Source organism: Phalacrocorax aristotelis, chromosome 23 (assembly GCF_949628215.1).
Source record: "Phalacrocorax aristotelis chromosome 23, bGulAri2.1, whole genome shotgun sequence".
Taxonomy (NCBI): domain Eukaryota; kingdom Metazoa; phylum Chordata; class Aves; order Suliformes; family Phalacrocoracidae; genus Phalacrocorax; species Phalacrocorax aristotelis.
This window is the reverse complement of record NC_134298.1, coordinates 813,517-826,061: the sequence shown is the minus strand read 5'-3', so window position 1 is coordinate 826,061 and position 12,545 is coordinate 813,517. Positions and strand designations below refer to the sequence as shown.

The 12,545-nt window shown below is 52.7% G+C and overlaps 2 protein-coding genes across 2 annotated transcripts in view; one reads left to right on the top strand and one right to left on the bottom strand.

Annotated features, from left to right (window-relative positions):
* Nucleotides 1-12,545, top strand: part of LOC142068101 (T cell receptor alpha chain MC.7.G5-like) — a 532,408-nt gene that overhangs the window by 255,078 nt on the left and 264,785 nt on the right. The window lies entirely within an intron of this gene.
* On the bottom strand, nucleotides 9,201-9,506 carry LOC142067875 (feather keratin Cos1-1/Cos1-3/Cos2-1-like). The gene has a single exon (XM_075116872.1). The coding sequence runs from the start codon at nucleotides 9,504-9,506 to the stop codon at nucleotides 9,201-9,203; it is 306 nt and encodes a 101-aa protein (XP_074972973.1).

Genomic DNA, 12,545 nt, shown 5'->3' with positions numbered 1-12,545 from the left:
GGATTGCTACAAGACAGTGCTGCAGCTCTTTCTTATCTCATCACCCAGGGAAACTGCACCCCCTTACAGGCAGTCCTGTCTCTGGCTTTCCTGCTGCCAGCCACTTTAACCTCTTATGAAGTTGGGCCTTCTTGACCTCCATGAGAGATCATTTCTTGGTCACAAATTACCATTGCTGAGCACTTACCATTTTAATTTCCCCTTCACAGCAAATGCTGAAGGTGGGCATGAGAAACGGGGCTGTGCTCTCACAGCTGTATTCTGTGTGGTAGTTTGATGTGCTCAGGCTTGAGGTAACTCTGCCCTCCGTGACATAACGTTTCCTGTCCATTTCAGACATCAGTTTATGCAGGCAGGGTCTTAAATGTTCCCATGGCACTCTACATGAAGGTGCAGTGTTATTGTCAGGGATGTAAGCATGCACGGAGCGCTCTGCTGGCTGGTAAGGTACAAGCTGCACAGACACGAGCCATTGCATTTACATATTCGCAATTTGTTCATCTTGACCACTGTTAAGATCCGCAGGCACATTCATCCTCCCCAGCAGCAACCAGGTGTCTTTTGTCTCGAGACTCATATCAGCAGGTGTCTCATCTACCCCACTGGTAGAAACAAAGAATGCATGACAACCTCCCTGGTGGTCTTTGTGATCTCCTTCAGGGAGACATGGGGGTCTGAACCAGCGCCCCCAGCTCCTATGCAAGAAGCAATGCCGCAGCAGAGGAGGACTCTATGTCTCCTACCAGTCCAGCTTCCTGCAGGCTGAAAATGCTGAGGTCTGCACAGAGGACTGACCTTGAATTCACAAAGTTCCTCCCAAGTTTATTTGCCGGTAAATACATTCTCTACAAAAGAAAAACAAAACAAAACAAAAAACCCAAACCCTAATAGCCGCTGAGAGGAAAAGGAGACTTTGTATCAGCATACCAGCATTTCAGTTCACGTGTCTGCGTTGAACTAGTTGCCTCCCCTCTCAGTAGCTTTTCCTGCCTCCTCTCTTGGGCTTTGCTTGTGAGGAGTTTGAAGATGTGCAGGGTCAGAGAGTGGGTCATGTCTCTGCCGCCAAACCAATCCCTGAGCACAGCCTTGGGCAGCGGTGTTTCCGTGGGCCCATCACCTTCCTGCAGCAGTTCCACAGGTCCCCTTCCACAGGGGGAAGATCCTCTCCAACCCCTCTGTGGGTAAAAGCAGTAATTTGGAAAGCTTCTGGCCACCCTTGGGACCCTCAGGCAGCAGCCCCAGCCTCTCTTCCTGCCGTCCCTCTCTCCTGCTTCCCTCTCCCCCTGCACAGCAACTGTGCCAGCCTTCAAGGTCATCTTCTGCCGAGCTGCCTCCCAGCACAGCTCCATGCAGAGCAGGAGGAACATCCGTCCCCAGGAGGACACCGTGAACCTCCCCCTGGCCTGCTGCAGTCCCCAGGCTGCTCCCTTGAGGACACCAGTGACCAGGCTCCCCAACCTCAGGACATGCTCAGGAGGGCATTTCTAGGGAGAGACAAAGCAAGGCAGGTCACTGGCTCTGGAGCTGCCTTCCACAGTTCCCAGGAATAGTGTTGGAAAGGGCCTCGAGGCAATGTGTCCCACACTCCCCTTCCTCTGCGAGATGTGAAGGCCCCTCTTTTGCCTCCACTCTGATCAGCCTAGATCAACAGCTTGCTCAGTGACCGCTTGGGAGAGTCCCTGTAGTGCAGGGGCCGCCTCAGCCAGTCCCTCACGTCTCTCCAAGCCAAGCGCTCTTCCCCTTGCAATGTCCCATAAGAAGGAGCTGCAAGCCCAACAGCATGGCGGAGAGGGTACCAGCTGAGACGGCCTTTGAGGCAAGGCCTCATCCTGGAGCAAAGGGTGGAGAAGGAGCTCCCTCATGTGGTCCTCAATGCAGGAGGAGGCAAGAGAAGTGGATGAAGGAGCGAGGAGTTGTACTTGCTTTCACAAGGGTTCTGCACTTGCCGAGGTCCACCGGCATCCTTTGTGGAGGTAATAATCTTCTCCGTGCTCATCCCTTAATCAAAGTGTCCCAGCTAATGACGCAGGCCGTGTTTTGATTTCCTGCAGTGCTACCTTTTAATTTTAACCTTTCTACCATGCTGCTTCATTCATGGAGTGCTGGGATGATGAGCCCAAGGATTTCCAGGACAGAAACACATCAGTGTGGGCAGCAGATGCAAACCAAGTGCCAGAGGGTTCCTGTGCAGGCAAACAATGTGAGGCCGAGTCACTCTGGTGGGGTGCCTTGTGTCCCTGTTTGCTAGGAGGGGCTCAGCTGCTTCTAGCCCTGCAGTCCTCAGCCCCACACTCCCAGGCTCCCATCCATTGGGTCATGTCACACCCTTCTCGCTCCCTCCCTCCCTTCTCTCCTCCCTACCTCTTCCCTCCCTGGCCCCAACACACCCACGAGTCCATTTCTCCACACTCACCTCGCAAAGGCCTCAGGCTCTGGGCTGCGCAGAGGCACCCGGAGGGAGGCTCTCATCCTGGTCTTTGCTATCCCCATGAAGTCGGGGGACACTCGTTCCAGCCCCTGAGCTCTGGGACTGGGATGCCTACCACCTCCAGATGCCATGGCCGCTCAGCTGTCCCAGGCTAAGAACGTAGCCGTGCAGACTCAGCCCTGGTGCAGACTCTCCAGGTGGGCTTCCACTTTCTCCTCTGTCATGGTTTCAGCTGGGACAGAGTTAATTTTCTTCACTCTAGCTGGTATAGTGCTGTGCTTTGAAATTAGCAGGGAAAAAAAATCCTGTTGAGATAACACACAGATGTTTAGGCTGTTGCTGGGTAGCGCTTATACTAGTCAAGGACATGTCCAGCCTCCCATGCTCTGCTGGGTGCACAAGAAGCTGGGAGGGGAGGGGGCACAGCTAAGAGAGCGGATTCAAACTGACCAAAGGGATATTCCATATCATGTAACGTCATGCCCAGTATGCTACCTGGGAGGGGCTGGCCGGGGGAGGGAGGGAGCAATCGCGGCTCGGGGACGGGCAGCGTCGGTCGGCGGGTGGTGAGCGGCTGTATCGTTCGTGTTTCTGCGTTTTTTTTCTGTTTTCCCTTTCCTTCCTTTTCCCTTTTATTATATTAACATTATTGTCATTATTATCATAATCATTTATCATCATCATTTTATTGTAATCATTAAACTGTGCTTATCTCAACCCACAAGTTCTTTTGCTCGTCCGATTCTCTTCCCCATCCCACAGGGGTGGGGGGGGGGATGTGAGCGAGCGGCTGCGTGGTGTTCAGTTGCCAGCTGAGGCTGAACCACGACATCCTCCTCTGCTGACGGAGGGGTTTTAGCCTTTTCCCACCTCTTCTTCTTTTGGACCTGCCTCCTGGGCTGGGCTGGAAGAAGGAGAGGGTCCAGTTCCCACGTGTCAGCACTCCTGCTTCCTAGCAAACACGACTGCAAGCACAGGGGCTGTTTCCCAGATAACATCCAGCACGGATGGTGCAGCAGCCCTGGGCAAACCTGGACATTCACCGCAACTCGCCCCCGTGGGATGTCTGAGCCAGCCCAGAGTTTCACAACAAGTTTTGGTTGGACTCTTGTTCTCACCTCTTGACATCACCAGTGAATGGAAGGAATTGCACAGCCACGGACACGCAGATGCACGTCAAAAAATGCTCACACCCACACACACAGGGTGCACACACGTGCCCATCCCCAGGGTCACAAAGGTGTTTGTGGTCACAAGCATGCATGTACGCAAATGCACATGGGCGCTTGTACACATATAAGAGTGGAAGCACACCTGTGTACCTGCACAAACACAAACACCTGCACTGAGAACCATGACTGTGGGAGTGATAATCTCCCAATCAACCCTGAACTTGCGCAGGACTTGCTGCTCCAGCTAGATCCCTATGACTTGACAGGGCCTGATGGGCTTCGTCCGAGGGTATTTAAAAAGCTGGCTGATGTCATAGCAAGAACTCTCTCACTGATTTTTGCTCTTGGAAACCTGGGGAGGTCCCAGCTGACTGGAAGCTGGCAAGTGTTGTCCCAGTCTTCAAGAAAGGCAACAGGGAAGACCCCGGCAACGATAACGCCCATCAGTCTCACTTCTCTGCCTGGCAAATTTATGGAGAAGGTTATTCTGGGAATTACTGAAAAACACTGCAAAGACAACGCAGTCATTGGTCCCAGCCAGCATGGGTTCACGAGGGGAAAGTAAGATGTAAGAAAGATGTAAGCTTTTTGGATTTCAGTAAAGCTTTTGATACTGTCTCTCACAGTCTCCTCCTGGACAAACTGTCCAGCATAGAGCTGGATAAACACGTAATGCAGTGGGTGAGCAACTGGCTGACAGGTTGGGCTCACAGGGTCATAGTAAATGGGGTTACATCGGGCTGGTGGCCAGTCACTAGCGGGGTTCGGCAGGGATCCATCTTGTGGCCGGTACTCTTTAGTCTCTTCATTAATGACTTGGATGCAGGACTGGAAGGAATGCCAATTAAGTTTGCTGATGACTCAAAAATGGGAGGAGCTGTTGACACTCTCAAGGGCAGAAAACACACGTGAATGAACCCCCAGTTACACAGGAACCCCTGCGCCTGCACACACATTCACCCCAATACTTGCCATCACGTGAGAGTTCACACATGCTTATATGCACTTGCACACTCATACTTGCAGGCAGATATATATGCAAGCTCGTGTACAAACACAGATATATATGTGCTCGTCTGCAGACACAGATGCCCGTACACCGACACGCACAGGCACACTGACAACACACACACACTTACTTGCTCACCTGCAAAAATGTGCATGTGTACAAACATATGCACATGCACACACTGAAGTGCACTTGGTCACACACACACGCACTGGCAGACACTCACCCTCACGGGTGCATTTGCAAATGAACGTACCAATGCGAGCACACAGGCACAAATGCACCCACAGGCACAGACGGATGCCCAGGCACACGAGCAAGCCAAGCCTCCGCACACACTCTCAGAACCAGGGCTCCGCTGGCCAGCTCTCTGCCTCTGTGCCCCTGACAACTTTAAGCAAGTCCTTGAAAGCTCAGTGCTATGAAGGTAAATAGGCACCAGCCATCCCTGGTGGATTTAAGGACAGCAGAGGGCTTTGGGGCCTTTGTGGGTTCGACAAAAGCTGTTCAATTGATTGTGATTTCACTACAGGAGGAGAGAAGGTGCATTGGGGTCCAAGCTGCAGGGCCTTTTTTGAAATTCAGCCCGTTCACCTCCAAAGTCCATGTATGAGAGACAAAAATCAAAGCTAGAGACCATCCCCATTGCTGCAGCTCCGGGCGTTCTCCACTTTGCAAGCCTTGCAAGCTCCAGCCCATCCCTGGTGATGCGTTGTGTATTACTTATTTTGTCCCAGAGATAGGGTGAAAGCTTGGGTACGCCTTGTAGAGACATGTTTGCCAAGACCATGTCTCAGAGGTAGTCAGAAGGAGAAGTGCAGGGCTGCCCAAGGGCTTGAAGGGCTGAGGTCTGCTGAAGACGAGAGCCATCCCCTGACTGGTCAGTTCTTTGTCCAGCTGGTTCCCAGGAAGCCTGCATGGCTCGAGCAGCTCACTCAGCTGTTCAAAGTCCATGTTCTTGGGCTTCAGAAGCAGAGAGGGAAACCTGGTGTCTGCAATGGCAGAGGTCCCTGTCTTGAACTGGCAATGGATCCCTTCTCCAGGCTTTCCTTGGAGGGGTTTCCAGACAGCACCTCAGTGGTGGTGTCCTGAAGCCCAGGGCAGCACTAGCAGCTAGGGGTTGTCCATTTGGGTACTTGAAGGGTTGGATGGAGCCTGTCTGCAAAGCAGAGGGCAACAACATGCGGTGTGTTGTGGTTAGGCTGTGTCTGTGCCTCCCCAGCCTCTCTGCCAGTGAGGAAAGCTCTTGGGACATATATGGGTGTGACTTTTTCAGCCAAGTCCAAGCCCAGGCACTTGGGACACAGGAGTGGATACTCAGCAGAAGTAGCCTACCTGCCTGAATTGCTCCTCTGCTTCCCTCAGTATCCACGGATGGTAGTCGCTGGAGGGAAAGGCTCTTGGCAGGCGACGTGAGAGCTCCTGTGATTGATTCCCTGGTGAAATTAGCACAAGGAAGGAAAAAAACCCTTTCTTGCATTGCATCTAGGAACTGCCTGAACCTGGAGCCTGCAATATCAGACTGTTCAGGTGCGTGGATCAGACTTTGGTAGCTTATAGGAAGTGGGGCTCGTGGGAGAGATTCCAGCAGAAGCCCCCAAGGCAGTCAGGGGAGCTTGAGGACATGACACACTGAGACAGGAGAACAAGGCTCAAGGCAGAACTTATGGGTGTCTACAGTTATGTGCTGTGAGGGTGAGGAAAAGATGGAGCCAGGCTCTTCCCAAAGGTGCACAGTGGTAGGACGAGAGGCAACAGGCACAATTTGGAACCTGGGAAATACCATTTAGATATTAGAAGCTCCCTTTATTTTAAATATTTTTTTGACCCTGAAAATTGTCAAGTACTGGAATGCACTGTCCACAGATGTTGTGCAGGCTCCGGCCTTGGAAAATTTCAAGACTTGACAGAGACAGCCCTGACCAGCCTCATCTAATGAGACCAGCTCTGAGGCGGGACTTGGAATGGGTGATTTGCAGAGGTCTTGTCCAACCTACACTATGCTATGCAAAGAGTAAAAGTAGTGTGGCAGGTTTGTTTCTTAAAGGCTAGGAGTAAGGAGAGGACAAATGCAGATTCCACTGGTTCTGAGGAAACTGAGAGTGGAAGGGTTATGGCCAAGTGGAAGGACGGCTTGCTTGGGTTTGAGTGTGGGTTTTTCCCCACAACAAGCGTTTCAGAAGCCGTTTTATGAGATGGGATGGGCAGTGTGGCAGGAAACTTCCTTTGTTTGTTCCTGAGATAGCTTTTGGAGATAGAGGGAGAAAGGGCACCGTGCTGGGGGTGCTGAGTGGGGCAGTTGGTGTCTGGAGGGTTTGGGTGCATTGACCATTGTGTTTGTGAGAGCTGCAGCCTTGGGGTGTGCTGACAGGAGCTTGGGGCTAGACACCATGCAGGAGCCAGGAGAGGCCACCCCAGCCAAGGCTTGAGGATGGAGAGATAGAAGACGCAGGCATCAGGGAAGGAGAGACTCCCAAGATGTTTCACAGGAGGATGTGTCAGAGCGGTTGGTCACCAGGCACAGGCCTATCCCCTTTATACCCTTCACCTAAGGAATGGTAAAGCAGAGAGACACCTTCCAAACAATCCCCACCTACTAAGTCTCCAGTTTTGATGCTCTGCCCTTGTACCAGCAGAGGAACGGCCAAGCCCCACAGAATATCTCGTATGAGGCAGTAGCTGGCTCCAAGCACAGTGGCCGTCTCACCACATCGCTGAACACCACGGGGAAATACAGCCTTCTGTGGCTGGAGGAAGTTGAGGTCTCTGACAGTGCCTTGTCCATCTGTGCTGTGCGTGACACGGTGGTGCAGGGAGCTTCCTTGGCTGTGCAACAAGCCAGGGGAGGGAGGGGAGGGGGTGTGTCTGTGCAAGGCTGAACTCAAGGGAAAGGACCCTCAGCACTATTTCCTCAGTGCAGCCAGAGATCTGCAGGCCATGATCTTGCAGGAGGGTCCCCTGTCAGTGGCCTGAGAGGATGGAGGAAGTGGTGAAAGTGCCTCAGGTTCCCTTGACTCCACCATGGGTTACCTGGTCATTCTGCACAAAGGCTCTGGCGAGGTGATGCGCAATGAAGGACGTTGGGGCTCTTTGTGCAGTGCTTCCTTGCTGCTCCTCTTTGCTTTCTGCATTTTCCTGCTGCATGCTGCTTCTTCAGGGTTTCCTGCAGGCCTGTCTCCTAGAATGCCTGCTCCAGGGTGTGTCCCTCAAGAGGTCAGAGTTCAAAGATGGAAAACATAAATTATGTGCCATGCGGCAATCATCCTTCCTGGGATTAGCTATGATTACAACAATTTTGGAAAAGACTCAGAACTACCCTGTGGACCCTCCAGTTGCTGCGTGGCCATGTGCTGGGATCCGGAGGACCTGCTGTCCCCAGCGCACTCTGCCCACCCTTGGAACCCTCCCCATGCCATACCTCGCGGCCTTCCCCCAGCCCCGCCTCATTTCTTCTGCAGTGGGAGCAGGCTGTACAGCTCGATCCAAGATCTCAGTGGGGGAGCAGACCACCAGGCAGAGGTGGGCAACAGGCCCTGCCAGGAGAAGGGCTGGCCTTGGGGAAAGCTGCCTCGTGGCTGGGGGAAGGCCAGGCATGACAGAGCAGCAGTGGGAGGTTGGGCACTGGCTGCTGCCCTTGGGGTACCCTGTGTGGTGGGATCTGGGGGTGTGTGAGGGGCGTGAGGGCCCTGGTGTGTGGCCTGGCCAGGCTGATTTCATCATCAGCCTGGGAGGCACCTCAGCCCTGTGAAGGCAACTGTCTGGGAGGTGGAGGTTGTATAGGATGTATAGGATGTATAGGTAGAATTCCCCTCTTTACAGGCTTGTCATCTGCTGACCTCTCAGAGCCTCCAGCAGCACTGGGCTCCTCACTGGGGGATAGCAGTGGTCAGTTTCCCTCCTGCAGGACATGATCCGAGGCCAAGGGGCCATATCTGAGCAGAGATGCCAGAATGCAAGGCTTGATCTCCACTGGCTGTGGAGGATCTGAGTATGTCATCCTCAGCTCCAAGAGACAGTGACTGGAAGGACCCCACTGCCATCTGTCCCACCCTCCCATTCTGCTGGGAAGGATGAAGAGTCCACTTGTGTCCTCACCTTCTCCCCCTGCCAACAAAGGCAATGCCTTCCATCCTTGGCAACACGAGACAACATCCACCAAGGAAAGGATTATGTGGAGGCAGAGGCTGGGATGCAGAAAACTTTAATGACCCTGAAGGGGAAACGGGTTCAATTCTAGAGGATGCTGCCAGTGCAGGGAGAGCACCAGCGGCTGCTGAAAGTCTGTTCCCATTGCCCACGGTGAAGATTCCGCAGGGCATCCATCTGCCTGTCCCACAGAGGGAGAGGGGTCAGCAGATGCCCCAGGTTGGCTCTGGGAGTTTTAGCTCAGAAGACAAGAAAAAGATGGGAGGGAGTGGAAGGCAGGAGATTTAGAGTGTGGCCATGTTTGAGAGGGCTCCAGCTGCCCTCCTTTTGGGTGGGAGCACTGGACGTTCAGCCTCTCTGAAATCAATGGCCAGGAGCTCTGTCCTCAGTTTAGCAAGAGCTTTTGGGTTCTGGGCAATCCTTGTCCAGGCTGTCACCCGTGGCTTTAGCAGGGGGGGCACCTTCTGCCACAGTAGCGGCTGGTAATGCAGGAGAGGTCAAAGCCCCCGGAGGAGATGGGCACTCCATCACAGCTCAGGATGCTGCCAACAGCAGCGGAGGTGGACGAGCCCACCACGGTGCTCTGTGGGAAGGAGCTGAGGATGGGGCCGGGCAGGGTCACCACCACAGCCGGGGGCTCAATGACGACAGTGGAGTTCTGGCACTGCCTGACACAGGGCTCATTGCAGCTGTTGGCCAGCGGGGTCGGGCCGCAGGGCCGGCATGGCAGGCACTGGCTATAGCAGGACATGTCTTGGGTCCAGAGATGCACCTGAGAGATAGACCAGAGAAGAATCAAAGCACAGGTACATGTGAGGAGCAGTCTGGCATGAGTCCATCACCAAAGTGAAAGGCACCTGCTGAGCCAGGAGGTAGGAACTGGGCAGTGAGGCAAAAGGGTTTCTTGGCCTTATGCAGACGTGGTACTGCAAAGTGTTGCCAGGGCCAACGAGGCTGCTGCCTGCCTCTTAAAAGAAAAGCCCCCTCTACCAAGTTCCAGACACTCTCTGAGTCAGACCACCACCGTTCTTCCCCATCTCAAGCAGCACCGCGACCCAGCATAGGATGGAGGAGCACACATCTGCATACACAGAAAAAGCACCTGAGGAAAGGGCTTCAGACTCACCTGCTTTCCAAGGAGAAGGAGGCAAGAGAAGTGGATGAGAGAGCGAGGAGTTGGGCTGCCTTTTATGGTGGCCCTGACCTGCTCCAGGCCCAGACGTAGCTTCTACGGAAGTGCCAATTTTCTAAGGTGTTCATGATGGACGGAAAACCTCCCAGGTAATGACATGGTCTGGGTGGTTGTTTTCCCAAAGCTGCCTTTTCATTTCCCGGCTTATGCCATGCCCCTTCCCTCACGGAGGCTTCTTCTGAGTGCTGGGATCGAGAGGCCCCAGGATTTCCAGGGCAGGAATGCCACAGTGCTGGTGGAAGAACCAGCTCAAGTGCCGGATGGGTGCAGCGCGGGCAAATGCTGCTGGCCTGGGGTGCACTAGTGGGGTTGCCTGTGGCTGTATTGACTAGAAGGGGCCCAGCTGCTCCCAGCCCTGCAATCTTTGGCTGGTCACCCCAGGGCTTTTCGGTGTGAGGATATGCCATGTCTTTCTTTTTCCCTCATTCCCTCCCTCCCTCCCTCCCCCGCCCCTCCCAACTTGCTCTGATGATCACCTGTGGTCAGCACTGGGTCAGAACTCTCCAACAAAGTAAGAGAGAGCTGTGTTTTGATCAGACTTTCCACCTGGCTGTTGTGATTGTGAAAGCCTTTGGGAGTGGGGTATGCAGAATCACAGGAACACAGAATCACAGAATGTTAGGGGTTGGCAGGGACCTCTGGAGATCATCTTGTCCAACCCCCTTTCTTGAGCAAGCACACCCAGAGCAGGGGGCACAGGAGCACATCCAGGCAGGGGTATTGAATGTCTCCAGAGAAGGAGGATCCACCATGTCTCTGGGCAGCCTGTTCTACTGCTCATCACCCTCACAGGAAAGGAGGTTTTTTTCTCATATTTAAGTGGAACTTCCCGTGTTCCAGCCTGTGCCCATTGCCCCTTGTCCTGTCATTGGGCACTACTGAAAAGAGTCCAGTCCCATCGTTCCGACACCCACCCTTTCAATATTTATAAGTATTGATGAGATTCCCCCCCCTCAGTCTTCTCTTCTCCAGGCTGAACAAACACAAGCCTCTCAGCCTTTCCTCATAAGGGTGATCCTCCACTCCCCTGATCAACTTGGTAGCTCATCCCAGGTGGCACATGGTCCTGTTTGTCCTTACCTTTTCCATGTATCTCGTCACTCGGATGGGAATGGCCTCATCTTTTTCACTGCAGGGAGTGATCAGTCCCTGAGGATCCTGACGTATTTCTTCCTCGGCAAGGTCTCCTTCCTGGAGATCCACAACACCCTCACCATTGTCCCCAAAACACTGGAGATTCTCCTTGTCAGTAGGACAACCGTCTGTGTTTCCTGCTGCCTGGCACAGTTATTTCCCCGGTTATTCCTGGGTACCACTGAGTTTCTGACCTTCTCAGTGATGTCCTTCAACTGCTACATTGCCATCCCCAAACAGCTGTATTACACGACAAAGATCCTCTGCTTCTTTCTATGCTTGTGAGCATGGCTACCGAGTTTTGTGGTCATCATCTCCCAGGTGTCTCTGCTGCTGCTGCAGTGTCTTCTCTGCTCCAGGAACAACACTGACCATTTCTACTGTGATGCTGGGCTCTGCTGAGCCTGGCCTGAGGTGACACAATGCTCATTGAGACCCTTGGCTTTCTGGTGCCCTTCCCCAACATTCAAAGCAGCACTCTGATTTTCAAGTTGGTTTTCTTCATCTGTATCATCCTTGCAATTCTCCATATATTCCCTTGTCTTTCAGCCATCAGAAGGCATTATCTGCTCGTACATCTGTCACGGTTCAGCCCCAGCCGGCAACTAACCACCACGCAGCTGCTCGCTCAGTCCCCCGCACCCTTGTGGGACGTGGAAGAGAATCAGAAGAGGAAAAGCAAAAAAAAAAAAATCAAGTTGTGGTTTGAGGTAAGAACAGTTTAATAATTAAAATAAAACAATAATGATAATAATAATGATTATGATAACAACAGTAATGATAATATAATAAAAAGGAAAAGGGAAAAAAGGGAAAAAATCAAAACCACAAACAATATAATCACTCACCACCTGCCAACCGATGCTGCCCGTCCCTGAGCCGCAACGGCTGCCTCCCTCCCACGGCCAGCCCCTCCCAGATAACATACTGGCCATGATGTTACGTGATATGGAATAGCCCTTTGGCCAGTTTGAATCTGCTCTCTCAGCTGTGCCCCCTCCCCTCACAGCTTCTTGTGCACCCGGCAGAGCAGGGGAAGCTGGAAAAGTCCTTGACTAGTACAAGCACTACCCAGCAACAACCAAAACATCAGTGTGTTATCAACATTATTTTCACACTAAGTCCCAAGCACAGCACTGTACCAGCTACAGTGAAGAAAATTAACTCTGTCCCACATAAAAACATGACAATGACCATAATTCCCTCCTGATGGACGATATTGACATGGGGATTTCTGTTCTTCCGCTCGTATGCTTTTGTCACAACATCTGATTTTACATGAAGGAATTACAATATGAGATTTCAGTGGCTGCCAGGTGACATTTCCACTGATCACAAGGCATGAAATTTACATGGAAAAATATCCTCTACCCCCAGAATGGCAGCCAATTCCTCAGAACAAACTCTCTGGGGGGACCAATGAAGCAGTCAAGAGCTTTGAGGCTCACATGCAGCTTTCATGGG